Below are 18,628 nucleotides of genomic sequence, written 5' to 3' on the forward strand. Positions count from 1 at the left end.
ACCCCTCGACCACAGAATGTGCCCTGTCTCCTTGTCTATGGTAATACAATTTATAGCACACAAGAAACGATTTAATAATGGCATTAGTTCAAAGCAAGATCAGTTAACAGTTAGGCCCAGTAAAGATTTACCAACGGATTTACCTTCAAACCAACTTCCGGACCACAGGCGGAAGTTAGTAAACTTGGCATAAGTTTTCACGAGACCGATAAACAAGAAATCAAATTAAACAGTTGTCAAAAATACAGTCACGATACGCAAGCCCTTCAAGACCTTGCTATCTTACAGTTATCATTAACGGCAAAACATACAGAAATGAATGATAAGAAATTCACCACTGAAAGCAAAAATATAACACACCACAAAGGTTAAATTAATTAATTTGCAGACGAGCCAGTCACTGACAGCTCAGTTCCACAAGATTAGGACTAACCTCACTCGGCAGCAATACATTTGTGTGCGTGATAACTAGGTTGCCCAGACAGGACTCCCAAACCCAAAACAACAGGTCGCACGTTAGCTGTCTTGTTCTCGGATACTAGGCACCTCCGGGCTAAGACAATCGCGACGAAAAAAAAAATCTCTGAAATTACAGCTGCCTGCAGCAAAACAAATGAGTCAGGGTGCATGAACGTAAAGCACCAGCCACTGTTCCAGCCGGAGCGTAACCTTTTCAATGCACATACGTGCAGAACAACACACGTGGGCATAAAGGGAGCAGCAGATGCGTACCAAGCAAACTATACTGCGCCAAAATACGACCCACGTCATGTCCACAAACCGGAGCACTGCTCCCGGAGCTGGTGTCTGCTCGCTGGACTGCCCCAACTCTTTGTCCCCCGGAAAGCGATGGTGACTGTCGGCTTGCTCAACGCTCCCTTCTCGGCCGTGCACAACAACTCTTCTCTTGTCGCCTCAGAGTGCGGCCGCAATGTCCGTTCTCCCCTGCTGTCCGCCCCCGACTCCCGTACTCACACTCACTCCCCCGTTAGGACCCGCTCCGACAGGAGGCGCTCGCGATCGCACATAGTGCCAACCTCAACCAGAGAAGTAATCTATGGCGACTTGCGCCCGAGAGCCGCGCCACGGCTCAGATAGCAGTCATTATTTCGCGAGGGTAAAGAACAAGTCGGATTTCAATAGAACGACGTTCCCTCAATCCGTGCTGACTGTCAGTAAATCGTTTTCGTTACAGGTAATTCATAACGTTCGAACAGATTATTATGATCCACTTTTTCTGTTGATTCGTTATGTAAATAGTTAACGTCACAGTTTGTACACTGAAGAGCCAAAGAAAGGTGTACATCTACCTAACACAGTGTAGGACCCCCGCGAGAATGCAGAAGTACCACAACACGACGTGGCATGGACTCGACTAATATCTGAAGTAGTGCTGGAGGGAATTGACACCATGAATCCTGCAATACTGTCCATATATCCGTAAGAGTAGGAAGGGATTGAGATCTCTTCTGGACAGCACGTTGCAAACCATCCTAGATATACTCAATAATGCTAATGTATGGGGGTTGGGCAGCGGAAGAGTTCAAACTGAGAAGAGTGTTCCTGGAGCCACTCGGTAGCAACTATGGACATGTGAGGTGTCGCATTATCCTGCTGCTATTGCCGATGTCCGTCGGAATGCACAATGGGGTTGAATGGATGTATGTGACCAGGCAGGATGTTTACATGAAACTTCCTGGCAGATTAAAACTCTATGCCGGACCGAGACTCGAACTCGGGACCTTTAATCTGCCAGGAAGTTTCATATCAGCACACACTCCGCTGCAGAGTGAAAATCTCTTTAGGATGTTCACATATGTTTCACCTGCCAAAGTGGTATCACTTCAACTGCACACACCCCACACCATTACAGAGCCTTCATCAGCTTGAACAGTCCCCTGCTCACATGCAGGGTCCATGGATTCATGAGGTTGTCTCCATACCAGGTCACCTCCATCCGCTCGATACAATGCAACTTGTTTCCACTCATGAACAGTCCAATGGCGGTGTTGACTAGCCTAAGCGAGGCGTGATGCTTTGTGTCGTAAAGTTATCAAGGGTACACGAGTGGGCCTTCTGCTCCGAAAGCCCATATCGATAATGTTTCGCTGAATGGTTTGCACGCTGACACTTACTGACGACCCAGCATTGAAATCTGCAGCAATTTGCTGGTGTTGCATTTCTGTCACGCTGAACGATTCTCTTCAGCCGTCGTTGATCCCGTTAAAACAAGATCTTATCCCTGCCTCAGTGATGTCTGAGATTTGATGTTTTACCGGATTCGTGATATTCACTGTACACTCTTGAAATGGTCGTGCGGGAAAATCCCCACTTCATCGATACCTCGGAGATGCTTTGTCCCATCGCTCGTGCGCTGACTGTAACACCACGTTCAAACTTACTTAAATCTAGATAATCTGTTATGTAGCAGCAGAAACCGATCTAACAACTGCGCCAGACGTTTGTCTTACAAAGGCATTGCCTACCGCAACGCCGTATTCTTCCTGTTTTCGTATCTCTGTATTTGAATACGTATGCCTGTAACATTTTCCTCGTCGCTCCAGTTTAGTTCCATAGTTCTACGCCTGAGCAAACCCATTGTCTGTAATGATCTTAGTCTCAAGGAGACGCCGGGACCTAGCCTCAGGGCGTTCCATTTCGGCACGCGTAGCCAGATGAGTGCAGTGGGGGCTTTCGTTTGTGTGAGGCCCAGCACGTGACCGGATGCGGTGCTTGTGCAGGGCATGCGGCAGATTACGGCAAGTGTTTGATGAGCCTCATGGCCTCGACTGGCTCAACGCGCGACACCGGCACTCTGCCAGCTGTTCCCCATTCGACAGGCTCGTCCCAGCACGTCATTTGTGCTTTTTTTTTAGTGCAACAAGAAACGATCGTTGCCATATTTTTATCGCTCTGAGATATTACCTTCCGATATTTTACTGGAGTGTTTCACCTGAAAACAGTGAAACCTTCCCGTCTCCTCTATATCTGCTTTGTTACGCAACCTTCCCTTCTACAATATCCTGTGAAACCTTCCCTTAGGATTTCTATCTCTTACTTAATAATAACAACAAATGAAACGTTCCCTTTGAAATTAATTCTCTTTCTCAATCTTCACATACAAATTTAAATGCTGCTTATTAAAAGTGATTTTCTGATTATTTCGAAGAAACGTAGAATGTGTCGTCGTCGTGACCCTCAGTCGTTACGGGCAATAACCCAGAACTGTTCTTTACCTTTTTTTACTGTTACTGGATCGCCATGTGACTGCTACATCGAACTGCGACATGAATATACTTACTCTGTTTTACTAAATTCTATTAGGTGCTGGTAGGCTGTCATAATAAGTGGCTGTATTTATTACCAAAGCTGACATTCTTTTATAGCAAAGCTCATTTTATTCTTTAATTAATTTGACTGAAGTTACGTAATTCATTGTTGAACTTTTTCTTGACAACAATAAAATTTTGCAAGGTTTTACGTTGATGGTTTTTGGGATGGATTATAATCAGTAATGCAATATTGCTGGTAAAAACTAATTATATTCTGATTGAAATGATTTCACAAACGTTCAAATGGGACTTACTTTTTACAATAATCTTACAACTAGCATTGCGCAAACATACCTTCAGTAGCCTTGAGTCTCTCAAAAAAAGTAATTCAATAATACTAGTTCCTCTTGTGATAATAGTTAGCTGATGCCTCTGTACATCCGTCTATAATCTCTTGTAAATCATAGCTAGTGGCTGGCCGGCACACCGCTCCTCTCAACCTCTCGCTTAAGACCTGCTACCGACTCGCTTCACTTCTCGCTTACTACTGACTTCCTACGAACGCTAAAGTGCGGTCTCTCCCGACAACAATGCTTTCTGGTGCAGACAATCACTGCTACTATTACAAAATGTATCCATACGCGGTCTCTCCCGCCCTTTTTAAAATTATGTCAATGTGCGGTCTCTTCTGCCAACAACACTTTAGTGCAGACATTCCCTGCAACCACAATTATTTCCAACATGACAAATATTAATTATTCATACTTAATCCTATTAACAAAATATAAACATCTTTCATAAATTGTGGTTTGACAATAGACAATAGAAATATACACGTCTTTCAACAGATTATTTTGCACTTATTCAGTTTAATTTTATTTTTTGAAAGTTAACGGTATTCAACGACTAGACATAAATTGTTCGATTGAATACTTTTGATACTTGCCGTCAAACTAGGCCTCAGTAATTTTAATCCATTATCATTATCATCGGCTTCAAGGAATAGGCTTTCTTGCTTGTTCCGCCTGAGAATTCTCCACTCCCTTAAAGGGCACCTATGTTTCTCCTTGCTATTGGATTATATAGTACTACAGTTATAGCTGTCCTGCATTGGACAAGGTAATTCCTGTACAGTCTTTATTTTTTCAGTTATAGTTGTAACTGGTTCGACATTAAGATTTATCCATGTTCATGGTCCAAAAATGAGTGATCCACTACAATGCGGAGAAATTTCATCTCTGATGATTCGATCTGTGACAACTGATCTGATGTCAGAGTCCAATATCCGCTACACACAGAGGTAAAGGCAAGGCCCTTGCTTTATGATGTTTCGTTAATGTTTCTTTCCGTAATTTATGTTACAATGTACGTCGTGTAGTTCCATAGAATTGTGCCATTCTGTTCAATTTTAGCTTCGTATCATATGGCATGGAAAATTTAAAATTGCACTCCAAATGTTTGAACTCTGTTATTTGGTAAATTATTTTGTCCTTTTCTAACAATTTTCGTTCTAATGGCCTCTAAGACTTAAAATCCCATCAATTGTGTTTTATCCGTGATATTCCCATTTCCTAATTGATACTTTATTAAATACAAGAAATAAAATACCTGCTAAGACACTGCAATCGTTATGAACTTTATTGAATAATGCTCCATATGTTGCTTAATGATCTTTTAATTTATTGCTTGGCTCAGAAATTTCAAAATCTGTGACTATTGACTGTGCTAGCCTGAATGTGTTACTTAAGATCTAATGAACGGAAGAAAATTCATAGAAATCTGTTATTTCGTAAGTCATGTACTAGTAATACTTCCCACGCGTATTCCCTAGAAGGTGATTAATACGAACAATTACAAATTGTTGTTTGAGCAGCAGTGGTGTGTGGGAATTCAGCTCTCGAGTTTTCAGTAAAATTGTGCGTACGTGTCCCGTAGAATTCTATGCCCACAAGCGACAATATAATTTTAAAATTTATTCTTTCGGAAATCATATGTAAATGAGAGTGCTAGAGTTCCATAATCTTCTTACTTTTTAATGGGTGATACCTACAACTAAGCTTTGCAATAAATTTTAATGGGTAATACCTACAACTATGCTTTGCAATAAATTTGCCTCGCGGGAAATTCAGTCGATGAGCTCTACAGAATTCTATCATAATACTAAATGACTGTCATGATTATTTATCTTCGCACGAATTGGTGACGAAGTATTGAGACCTATGCAAGATCAAATACATGTGAAACAGTAGTGTGTCTAACAAAATGCTTGTTCATTGTCATAGGAACCACTTTTCTCAATTTTTTTATATTTCATATACAGTTTTATTTGACGGAACCTTAAGAAGAATAATATTAATTTTCGCATTCACTGAACTATCCCTGATCATGCAACGAAACAAAAGATTTTCTTATATTAAAAGAAGAAAAAAAAAGTTAATAAATGGAAACATTTGATTCATACCGCGAAATAAAATTGCCCTAAAACAGATGTAAAAAGCGAACTTATTGGAAAAGCAGTTACAGCATGCGGCAAACATTAAGTCTACGATGAAGGGTTGATTAGATAAATCAATTGAGTAAGTAGCAGAACAATATAAATTAATGAAATAACATATTTCATCCTACAATGAACACCCATAGTACGACGCAGCTTACTATAAACTTCACATCTAGCACGCGTTTGTGGCAGGCTCAACATCTGTGGTCCATAAACGAGAAAATCTGACAATACAAAGATACAATTAAGTCTGTGAGGAACCGTAATTGTAAAAGTAGATAAATTAGTTATCTTTCAATTAACGTTTTATAACTTAACATCAAGATGGCCATGATTTGTGGATTAATAAACTACCGCTTTTTCTCTTAGTACGCTATGTCCACACGTATTTAATTCCCGGAAATCCGTCGTTCTCGCGGACCTGGGACTGCTGTTGCTGATGTAACTAAAGAATTCATAGCCGTATCATAAAGGAAATTTATTTCAAACTGCTAGATTCGTCGCCACACTTATATTCAGGTCTACTATATACCAGAAATTTACTTTGATTTCTCCGCCCACGTGCCATAGAAACCATGTAATACTAGTTGTCGTGAATTGCATACATCATGAGTATACACACTATAAAGTGTATACCACACAGTAGTGAAAACATGTGGAGTATGCTCTCCTGATGTATGAAATCCGTGACAACTAATTTATTTGGGTACTACGATAGGTGGGCCAAGGAATGAAAGAACTTTTCTTGTTTATAGTGAACCTTAAGATGGCGTAAATGTTGCGCCGAATCGAGTAGTTTGAAATAAATTTGTTTGATAATACAGTCCTGTTGGTTCGTTGTCTTCATTTACGCGTATTTCCTGTCGCAAGTGGTGAAGGCGTCAGTGACTGGATAAAGACCACGTCCCAGAGCACGCTCAGTCTCCCACAAATGTCAGCAGAGAGGACAGTTCTAGTGATCGTTTAGGCCAAAGGGGTTGACGAAGCAGTTCGATAACGCCTCGGTAAAGTCCGTGTATGCAGAGTCATTGGAGGCCCTCCTCTGGAAAATACAATGATTATGGAAACATGAAGTAAGACACGGATGGATACTTACGCCATTTATTGTTCAGTCTATATATCCAACAAGCAATAACAGAAATGAAATGAGACTTAAAGAGTGGTATTAAACTTCTGGGCCAAAGAAATCCGTGATAACATTCGCAGATGATGTTGCTCTCCTCAGCGAAATATAAGAGAAATTGAGAGAAATTGTAGCATCTGTTGAATGGGATGAAAAGTCTATTGAATGTAGTATATGGATGAGAGTAAACCGAAGGGAAACGAAACTAATGAGGGGAGCAGAAATGAGACAAATGATAAACTTAACATAGAAATACATGAGCATGAAGTAAGTGACGTTAAGAGATTATACTACGTTGGATGCCAAATTATGGATAATGGCCGAAGGAGGGAAGACATGAAAGCAGACTTTCATTGGCAAGGAGAGAATTCCGGTCGGAAAGAAGTGTAATACGAGTGGTATAAAATACCCTGAGAATGTGCGTTTGGATTACAGCTGTGTTTGACTGTGAATCGTGTACAATGGGAAAACCGGAACAGAAGAGAATCGCAGTGTTTGAGATGTGGTGCTGTAGAAGGACACAATAAAAGCATGTTGGAAATCAGGAGAACTGATATGAAATAGGGAAGCTGTCCACAGAATAATGGAACATACGGAATACACTAACAAAAGGAAGGTGCAGGTTGATATAATTTTCATGGGAGTAAAAGAAGATTGTAGAGGATAACAACTGTAGGGTAGACAGAGCTTGGACATGGAACTGATAATTGTGGGCGTAGGCCGCAAGTGCTACTCTGATATGAAGAGCTTAGAATAAGAGCAGATTTGGTGTCGGCGTGCATCAAACTAATAAGAAGGCTAAGGACGCAAATGGAGGGAGAAGTGATGATCTGTAGGTATGTTAGATAAATTATTATTTTTTTCAATAAAATAATTTCTTGACTACTTCGGCTGCACCCTAAACAGGTTACTACACAGATTATGTTTTTTGGCTACACCGACTTGTTGTAGGAACGTAGTAAAATGTGAATGTCGTGTGACTAGAGCCTCCCGTCGGTTAGACTGTTCGCCGGGTGCAAGTCTTTCGATTTGACGCTACTTCAGCGCCTTGCGTGTCGATGGGGATGAAATGAAGATGGTTAGAACAACACAAAACGCAGTCCCCGAGCGGAGAAAATCTCCGACCCAGCCGGGAATCGAACCTGTTCTCTTAGAATTGACGTTCTGTCACGCTGACCAGTCTGCTACCGGAGGCGGACCAGGAACATAGTGAAAAACAAACATAAGTTTCAGGCATGTGAGCCTACACCATTGGCAATCACAGACAGAAATCTACAAGATGCTGACTACAGATCTAATTCAAACAACATTTCTCACACATCAGTAGGTCCGATATGCACGACTGACAATAAAAAGGCACCCATTCAGTGAAGAGCGCGTGAAAGGTTTGCATTAAATCTAGCAACTGTTAGGCTGAAGTTTGGAGTTCACGTTTTAAGTACTTCAATCTAATTATTGGAGCTGAAAGTACAATGATAGCCAAAGCTGAAAATATTATTCAGCAGTGAATTTGTCTGTAATGTTTACTAGATGAAGCTTGATTCTTAAATGTATACTGAGATTACCGTAGTGCCATAAGTCTATTAAGATAATACGCTTAACTACGGGATCAGCGCAGCAGTAAGCCGACATATACCATTGTAAGATGAAATGTTTATATTTTTAATACTGGAATCCAAAGGCATCATGTTTAAACTTTATAATAAACAGACAGCACCTATTATTTTTTTACTGCCCAGGAGACCAGTAACTATAAACTTAGATACTGACGAGAAAGAAGAGACAGATTAACGTTTCAAGATTCATGTTTTCTCTAATATAATTTTCAAAGATATTTTCAAAGTTTCTGTATCCAAGGTCGCAGCAAGTTTGACAGCCTCTATAAAATTCCCGACCCATTGCAATCATGAAAACTTTCGACCGGTCTGTTCTGATTGTCATTTTGTTGGCATGCTTCATACAGGTTTCTTTACGACCATTCTGTTATTTTGGTCTCTCTGACGTTCCCTACCCTGATTAGATCTATGTTTTTTTTTCTGAATCCTATATACAGAAATTTCCTTCATTGAAGAAGGTCACGTTGGCGACTAATGGATGCTGTGAAGAGCATCTCTGACTGGTTACTGTGCAGTTATTATTGATACGTAGAGTTTTTAAATGAACTTAGTCGATTATCATCGTGGACTTAAGCTACTGCAGAATGTGACAAATGTATTAATTTACAGAATCTTAAACATGCCTGCTAAACAGCAACTGTCTAAATCTGAAGAGGTTGAAAATCAGCAAAAGAGTTGGAAATAAAGGTATATTAATCCTTCACGTAGGTTTCGATATTTGTAGAAATATCATCTTCGGAGGTAGTGGGTCCTAAAAATGTACACAAGTAGTTACAAAATTATTTATAAAAACATAATAAAATATTAATAGAAAATTGTTTGTGGGTTAATCGTACTCACTTGTTATATTACGTGATGGTACATTAGATTACATGAAGCAGTGCAGCTCTAGTCATAAACAAAATTTAAAAAAGAAAAAAAAAATTTACCGCAAGCCATGGCTTTATATAACAACCAAATTGCATATATCATACTTCAGTGCTCACTAGTTAATAGCCACAGGCAGAGGCTATCGTCAACATAAAATTGTAATAGGCGTCTCAGAATAAAATATTAGCGTAATTTACGTGTACCTTAAGCAAAATGCTACAGATATACAGGTTCAAGCGACCAGGAAAAATTGGGCTACAGAGGACGCTAGATACGAGGATTGCTTAGAAATAATGCACTGCATTTTTTTCTTCTGCAGTTCTTTCTTGAACATAATGGGAATTACACACTTGAAAGAATGGTGTTTCTGTACATCCCATTTTCCCACGTAATCTCCATCCCGTTCTATGGCCTTCCTCCAACCCGAAACAAGGGCTTGTATGCCCTGTCGGTACCAATCCTTGCCCTGATGGCGGAACCAGTACCTCACTGTGTGAATCACCTCTTCATCGTCCTCAAAATGTGTTCCACGAGCATCCTTTTATGGCCCAAAGTCCGAGGGGGCTATGTCAAGTGTAACAGTTGTGGATGGCCTCCACCACAGCTTGAAATCGTGGAGCCCCGCAGAATCGCCTTCTGATGACCTCACCCTTCGTGCCCAGCGACTAACTGTACATCTGTCGACAGTAGATGATCCACAGACTTGGCACCAGCGTTTGTGAATATTACTCACAGTTTCTTTCTCTGCAGTGAGAAATTCAATGACACCACGTTGCTTATAACGTACATCATCTAAGACGCCATTTTGAAACTGTACTGCAGCTACGCTATCTGTCGTAAGTGACGGAAACTTTGCGTACTCATTCAGGAGACTTCAAATAATACATACGTAACATTTCACATTTACAGCATTGTTTCCGGCTAAGAAGAAAATGCGGTGCATTACTTTCTGGGCAACCCTCGTACATGCGCGTAAGAACTGCGTCTTGGTTTTGTTGAACACCAGCATTGTATATTAAAGTAAGCATGAAATTTCCTCTATAAGAGTGTTAATAATATAATAGATTTACAGGTATACATTATGTACAAAATTACCAATACATTTGCTATCAGAGTAATACAGTACATAAATTACGCGTGCAGAAGGTAGATTTCTGCTTACAAAAGATCACTGCTACAAATGCACGGGAAAAGAAGAGGATATACAACTTAACACTTACAGCACGGTGCCCGTACGCCATACGGGCGCGGCCGCCCTGTCGTTGGCGACGGCGCCCGTATACCGTACGGGCGAGCCTTTATTTGGCTCCGTAAGCGCGTTTAGCGGGTCTCCGAAGCAGTTTCGTCAACTAATGTGGACGTATTTCATTCTTCTTCCGCAAGAGGCAAGCACTTATCGGCTATCTCATCCTGGGAGCGGCTGTCAGCACTGCAAAGACGAAGTTACCTGCATTTCATTCAAAGGTGTTTACGATCGTCAAAATATCGCGCAGCGAGTTGACGGAGGCAGAGATCTTAGATATTCTTTATGGAGATGCAGGATCTAAAATTGACGATTCTGACAAAGAGGATTCGTACTCTCCAGACGAAAGCACAACTGATGATTCAGGTATGTATATGTCTCAATTGTTCAAAAATTGAAGAGTTCCTTACCGCATTTTGTATTGTGAGTAATGTTCATTACTTCACTTGCATTTAGTACCTCCTAGTACCAATCTTAGCATTATATTTTTTCTATGCAGACAATGGTACAGACCATCAGTCACCATTTGTGTCGTGTGTGGCTCACTGAGCACAAAGAGCAAGAATGGTCGGAACTAGACGATCAGCCAGCACACTTGGATTTCCAGGAAATAGTCGGCGTAGCATCGCATTTTTCATATGCCACTGAGGAACTTCGATATTTTAGTTATTTCTTTGATGACGACCTTATTCGGCTCATCAAAAGTGAAACTAATCTGTACGCTGGTAACGTTATTACGACAATGAAACGCAAAGGTAGACTGAAAATAAACTCTGTTTGGCATAAGTGGTCTGCAGAAAAATTGCAAGAGGTGTACTGGTCTCTCAGTGTTATTTTGTATACGTGCGTCGTCAAATAGCCGAAAATCAGTGATTATTGGTCAACAGACCCGTTTCCGCAGACAGGATTTGCGAGTAAATTGTTGAGTCGCAATCGATTTTGATCTACATTGTCGATGTTACACGTGAATGACAATGCTACGTTAATTAGCAGAGGCAAAGAAGAGCACGACCCACTTCACAAAGTGAGGCCTTTGTTTGATTTCTTTGTGAATAAAAGCAAAATTAGTTTTCGTCTAGGCATGAATCTGACAACAGACGAGGCCATGTGTCTCTTTCGTGGTAGAACAAGCTTCAGAGTATACATAAAAAACAAACCCAATAAATATGGAATAAAATTGTATGCTCTCTGCGATTCATCAACTGGTTATTTGCTAAACTGTGATGTATATACAGGTTCTGCAGGCAGTGTTGACAATAGTATCCAGGGCCTTGTAGAAAGGTTGTGTACACAGTACTTTGATAAAGGACATTGCATTTATATGGATAGGTACTACACCAGTCCATCTCTTTTGTACATGTTGTGGGAAAATAAAGCTCTTGGAGTGGGAACTGTAATGAAAAACAGGAAAGTTTTGCGACGAATATTCAGAACACTAAAACTAAAAAAAAAAGAAAAAGATAGTTTTTCAAAGGAAACACCATCTCTTGGCAGTGAAGTGGAAGTCAAAACGAGATGCTTTTTGTCTTTCCACAAAGGAGAGCTCTACCAGCATTAGTATTCAAGTGAGGGCCACAGGTGGAATAGCAGAAATTGTAAAGCCAGACGTTATTATTGATTACAATAAGAATAAAGCTGGGGTTGACAGAGCAGATCAGTTCTCATGCTATTATCCGTTTGCCCGAAAAACTTTGAAGTGGCGGTAAAAGCTTTTTTTCCACTTGTTTATCGTGGTAACTGTCAACAGTTTTAAATTATATAAAGAGAACACTAGGAAGAATGTATCCCTAGTAGACTTTATTCACAGAGAGGGGAAGAAATTGGCTGAGAAGGGCGGAAATATTTTTCAGCAACAAGCCGCATCATCCTCGCAAATTGAGAGGACATTTGCAAGTCACTTTCCAGAGAAGGTCCCACCAACTGCAAACAAGGTGAACATTACTAGGTATTGCAAAGTATGTTCAGACAGGGGGAAGAAAGAGACGGGTAAGCGCATCAGGAAGGAAAGTAGATGGTGGTGCAATGATTGTAGCTTTGGCCTTTGCGTCTCACAGTGTTTCCAGGATTTTCACACAAAGGCTAACTACATCTGAACTATTAAAATACTCTAGTTTACAGGTACCTGCCGTTAAACAGTCCAGTGATATTTTGTTTTAAATTTAGATACAGTAATAATGGCATTACTCAAGAGAGAGACCATGTAAAACTTTTTTATCCACGATATTTTTGTGTTTTCTTTTTTTAATTATAACATCCATTTTTAATTTATAATCTAAAATAAACTGAAATTCATGTGAAGCTCTTACTTTTTCCTTTTAAATGATGCAAGAATCATATTCCTATCATTTTTCTGTTCTTTGCAATCTAATTTCAAACATCCATTAAATATGCCAATCCACAGCAAAGCGCCGGGTGTAAAGAGGGCAGTGTTGAAAGTGTTAAAACAATGTCACCAAAAAAAAAAAAAAAAAATCTTCCGCTTAAAACTACGGAGCCCAAGCGATAAGAAAAATGTAAAAGTAGTGGGCCCTATATACATGCGCGTAAGCATTGCGTCTTTCTGGTGTTAAGTAGAATAATTTTACATTAAAGCAATATGAGAATATCTTATAGAAAGTCAGTAACAAATGCAACAATTTTAGAGGTGTGGATTAAATAAATGGTCTGTAATACATTTATGTAGAAAAGTAATATTGCACGTAGCTTGAGTGTGCAGAAGATAGCTGTTACAAAACTTACTTCTGTTACCAAAAATGTGAACGGCATAATAAATGGATAAAGTTATATCATAACATAAAAAGAGTCAAACAGTACCAACATCATTTTTGGAATATCAACTGTCGGAAAATGTATTGATAAGGCCACGAAAAATGAAACCCAGTTGTATGAAATGTCAGGAGCTCAATAGTGGAGAAAAAATATTTTGAGGGAAACGGCACATTCACCGACATTAGCGGAGACCGTTATACATGTATTATGTGACTGTAAGCAGCGATTTAAATCCATCAAGGAAGTGCTTACTCGCGAGTTGCAACTGTCCCCCTTTCTTACCCCAGTAGGTGCTCCTTATATCTGGCTTCAATAGCTCTACCGCTCTGCCCAATATAATACCCCTGGACAATCTTTAAAGACGATTTTGTAGAAGCCTGTTTTTGTAAAAGGATCTAGTTCAGTTTTTAATGTATATACTAAATTTTTCTTCAAGCTACTGTTCATAGAGAAAGTAACTTTACAGTTGTATTTTCTAGTAAGAGACAGCTAATCCGTGGAACACACGTTAATATAGAATGTTGTTGTTCAACACAACTGAGTTCATAAGTGCATGTATTTAGCGCCCTCTGCAGCATAGTTTTTCCAGGTCACTTGAGCCAGTATATTTGTCGCAGTTGGCCTTAGTCTCTGGCATGATGTACACGTAACTTATGTAAATACTTTATCCTGTGACTCCTATTACAATTTTATATCGACAAGAGCCTCTACCCGTGGACATATACTGGTGAGCACTGAAGTATGATATATTTCATTTGGCTGCTATCTAACGCCATGGTTTGCGATAGTTCTTGAATTGTCAATTTTTTTTATGACAAAAGCCGCTCGGCCTTATCTAATCTAATGTACCATCATGTGATGTAACAAGTGAGTACGGTTGCCTCACAAATATTTTTCTGTTAATATTTTATTATGATTATAAAATTAATTTTGTAACTGATTATATTTATTTTTAGAGTTCACTACTTCTGAAGAAGATTTTTTTACAAATATGGAAACCCAGGTGAAGGGCTAATAAACCTTTATTTGCAACTGGTTGTCTGATTTTTCAACCCCTTCATAATAATTTACACGTCATGCGGCTTCATTTCTTTACAATATGTCACGCTTTCATAAATAATCATAAATTTGTGGACGTAAAGAATACAACATGAACGGGAACCTTAAAATTTGCACACCGGAATATGGAGAAGGAGATTAATGTTTCAGAAGAACTGGAAATCTTCTCTTAAAAGCAACTGATGGTACAGTAAATCCAAAAATGTAATATAATAGGTATAGATGTTTTGACTACTTTACGTAAATATTTTGGAAGAGCAGATGAAAGGAGTTAAATAGTTTACACAATAAAATACACAGAATCAATAGTAAATTCTAAACTTTGCAGCCGTTTGTTAGTTTGAACATCAGTGTCATGTTTTCTTTTAGGTAATAGAGGTAAGAGTAAAAATTCATGTAATTAAATTGACTGCTGTTGTATGTTCAATGTACCGTGTACTCAATCGCTGATTTCACTAAAAACCCTTGTAGTAATTAAACATTCCATCAGCTTCACAAACTTATATTCTGAATGTAGATGAGATGACTTTTAAAATGTGTAATAGATTTCCTGGCGCATAATAGCAACACCACGTTATCAATCTAATTAAAGTGAAGAGTTGTTACCAAATAGATTTGTAGGAAATTAGAGTTTTATTCATATTTAAATTGAGAAATTTAAGAAGAAAATCCTCCCCCTCACCCCTCCCCCCCCTCTATGAACCATGGACCTTAACGTTGGTGTGCAGGCTTGCGTGCCTCAGCGATACAGATAGCCGTACCGCAGGTGCAACCAAAACGGAGGGGTATCTGTTGAGAGGCCAGACAAACATGTGGTTCCTGAAGAGGTGCAGCAGCCTTTTCAGTAGTTGCAGGGGCAACAGTCTGGATGATTGACTGATCTGGCCTTGTAACATTAACCAAAACGGCCTTGCTGTGCTGGTACTGCGAACGGCTGAAAGCAAGGAGAAACTACAGCCGAATTTTTTCCCGAGGGCATGCAGCTTTACTGTATGGTTAAATGGTGATGGCGTCCTCTTGGGTAAAATATTCCGGAGGTAAAATAGTCCCCCATTCGGATCTCCGGGCGGGGACTACTCAGGAGGACGTCGTTATCAGGAGAAAGAAAACTGGCGTTCTACGGATCGGAGCGTGGAATGTCAGTTCCCTTAATCGAGCAGGTAGGTTAGAAAATGTAAAAAGGGAGATGGATAGGTTAAAGTTAGATATAGTAGGAATTAGTGAAGTTCGCTGGCAGGAGGAGCAAGACTTTTGGTCAGGCGAATACAGGGTTATAAATACAAAATCAAATAGGGGTAATTCAGGAGTCCGTTTCATAATGAATAAAAAAATAGGGGTGTGGGTAAGCTACTACAAACAACATAGTGAACGCATTATTGTGGCCAAGATAGACACGAAGCCCACGCCTACTACAGTAGTACAAGTTTATATGCCAACTAGCCCTGCAGATGACGAAGAAATTGGAGAAATGTATGATGAAATAATAGAGATTATTCACATAGTGGAGACGAAAATTTAATAGTCATTGGTGACTGGAATTCGGTAGTAGGAAAAGGGAGAGAAGGAAACGTAGTAGGTGAATATGGATTGGGGGTAAGAAATGAAAGAGGAAGCCGCCTGATAGAATTTTACACAGAGCACAACTTAATCATAGCTAACACTTGGTTCAAGAATAATAAAAGAAGGTTGTATACGCGGAAGAAGCGTGGAGATACTGACAGGTTTCAGATAGATTATATAATGGTAAGACAGAGATTTAGGAACCAGGTTTTAAATTGTAAGACATTTCCAGGGGCAGATGTGGACTCTGACCACAATCTATTGGTTATGATCCGTAGATTAAAATTGAAAAAAAAAACAGCAAAAAGGTGGGAATTTAAGGAGATGGGACCTAGATAAACTGACAACCAGAGGTTGTACAGAGATTCAGGGAGAGCATAAGGGAACTATTGACAGGAATGGGGGAAAGAAATACAGTAGAAGAAAAATGGGTAGCTTTGAGAGATGAAGTAGTGAAGGCAGCAGAGGACCTAGTAGATAAAAAGACGAGGGCTGGTAGAAATCCTTGGGTAGCAGAAGAAATACTGAATTTAATTGATGAAAGGAGAAAATATAAAAATGCAGTAAATGAAGCAGGAAAAAAGGAATAGAAACGTCTCAAAAATGAGATCGACAGGAAGTGCAAAATGGCTAAGCAGGGATGGCTAGAGGACAAATGTAAGGATGTAGAGTCCTATCTCACTAGGGGTAAGATAGATACTGCCTACAGGAAAATTAAAGAGACCTTTGGAGAAAAGAGAACCGCTTGTATGAATATCAAGAGCACAGATGGAAATCTAGGTCTAAGCAAAGAATGGAAAGCAGAAAGGTGGAAGGAGTATATAGAGGGTCTATACAAGGGCGATGTACTTTAGGACAATAGGAATAGGATGTGGATGAAGATGAAATGGGAGATATGATACTGCGTGAAGAGTTTGACAGAGCACTGAAAGACCTGAGTCGAAACAAGGCTCCCGGAGTAGACAACATTCCATTAGAATTACTGACAGCCTTTGGAGAGCCAGTCCTGACCGTCTGGTGAGCAAGATGTATGAGACATGCGAAATACCCTCAGACTTCAAGAAGAATATAATAATTACAATCCCAAAGAAAGCAGGTGTTGACAGATGTGAAAATTACCGAACTATCAGTTTAATAAGCCACTAATGAAAAATACTAACGCGAATTCTTTACAGACGAATGGAAAAACTGGTTGAAGCCGACCTAGGGGAAGATCAGTTTGGATTCCGTAGAAATATTGGAACACATGAGGCAATACTGACCTTACGACTTATCTTAGAAGCTAGATTAAGGAAAGGCAAACCTACATTTCTAGCATTTGTAGACTTAGAGAAAGCTTTTGACAATGTTGACTGGAATAATCTCTTTCAAATTCTGAAGGTGACAGGGGTAAAATACAGGGAGCGAAAGGCTATTTGCAATTTGTACAGAAACCAGATGGCATTATAAGAGTCGAGGTGCAGGAAAGGGAAGCAGTGGTTGGGAAGGAAGTTAGACAGGGTTGTAGCCTCTCCCCGATGTTATTCAATCTATATATTGAGCAAGCCGTGAAGGAAACAAAAAAAAAAAAAAAAAATTCGGAGTACGTATTAAAATCCATGGAGCAGAAATAAAAAGGTTGAGGTTCGCCGATGACATTGTAATTCTGTCAGAGACAGGACTTGCAACAGCAGTTGAACAGAATGGAAACTGTCTCGAATCGAGGATATAAGATGAACATCAACAAAAGCAAAACAAGAATAATGGAATGTAGTCGAATTAAGTCAGGTGATGCTGAGGGAATTAGATTAGGAAATGAGACACTTAAAGTTGTAAAGGAGTTTTGCTTTTTGGGGAGCAAAATAACTGATGATGGTCGAAGTAGAAAAGATATAAAATGTAGACTGGCAATTGAAAGGAAAGCGTTTCTGAAGAAGGGGAATTTGTTAACATCGAGTATAGATTTAAGTGTCAGGAAGACATTTCTGAAAGTATTTGTATGGAGTGTAGAAATATTGGTACACATGAGGTAATACTGACCTTACGACTTATCTTAGAAGCTAGATTAAGGAAAGGCAAACGGAAAGCGTTTCTGAAGAAGGGGAATTTGTTAACATCGAGTATAGATTTAAGTGTCAGGAAGTCATTTCTGAAAGTATTTGTATGGAGTGTAGAAATATTGGTACACATGAGGTAATACTGACCTTACGACTTATCTTAGAAGCTAGATTAAGGAAAGGCAAACCTACGTTTCTAGCATTTGTAGACTTAGAGAAATTCTGGAAGTGAAACATGGACGATAAATAGTTTGGACAAGAAGAGAATAGAAGCTTTCGAAATGTGGTGCTACAGAAGAATGCTGAAAATTAGATGGGTAGATCATATAACTAATGAGGAGGTATTGAATAGGATTGGGGAGAAGAGAAGTTTGTGGCACAACTTGACTAGAAGAAGGGATCGGTTGGTAGGACTTATCCTGAGGCATCAAGGGATCACCAATTTAGTATTGGAGGGCAGCGTGGAGGGTAAAAATCGTAGAGCGAGACCGAGAGATGAATGCACTAAACAGATTCAGAAGGTTTTAGGTTGGAGTAGGTACTGAGAGATGAAGAAGCTTGCACAGGATAGAGTAGCATGGAG

At 39.6% G+C, this 18,628-nt stretch overlaps 1 protein-coding gene across 1 annotated transcript in view; it reads left to right on the forward strand.

Annotated features, from left to right (window-relative positions):
• Positions 1–849: 849 nt before the first annotated feature.
• The window catches only part of LOC126417100 (uncharacterized), a 905,013-nt gene continuing 887,234 nt past the window's right edge, over positions 850–18,628 (forward strand). The window contains exon 1 of the mRNA XM_050084995.1: positions 850–967. Coding sequence (XP_049940952.1) covers positions 850–967 — 118 coding nt within the window. The remainder of the gene's footprint in view (positions 968–18,628) is intronic.

Source organism: Schistocerca serialis, chromosome 8 (assembly GCF_023864345.2).
Source record: "Schistocerca serialis cubense isolate TAMUIC-IGC-003099 chromosome 8, iqSchSeri2.2, whole genome shotgun sequence".
Classification (NCBI taxonomy): Eukaryota; Metazoa; Arthropoda; class Insecta; order Orthoptera; family Acrididae; genus Schistocerca; species Schistocerca serialis.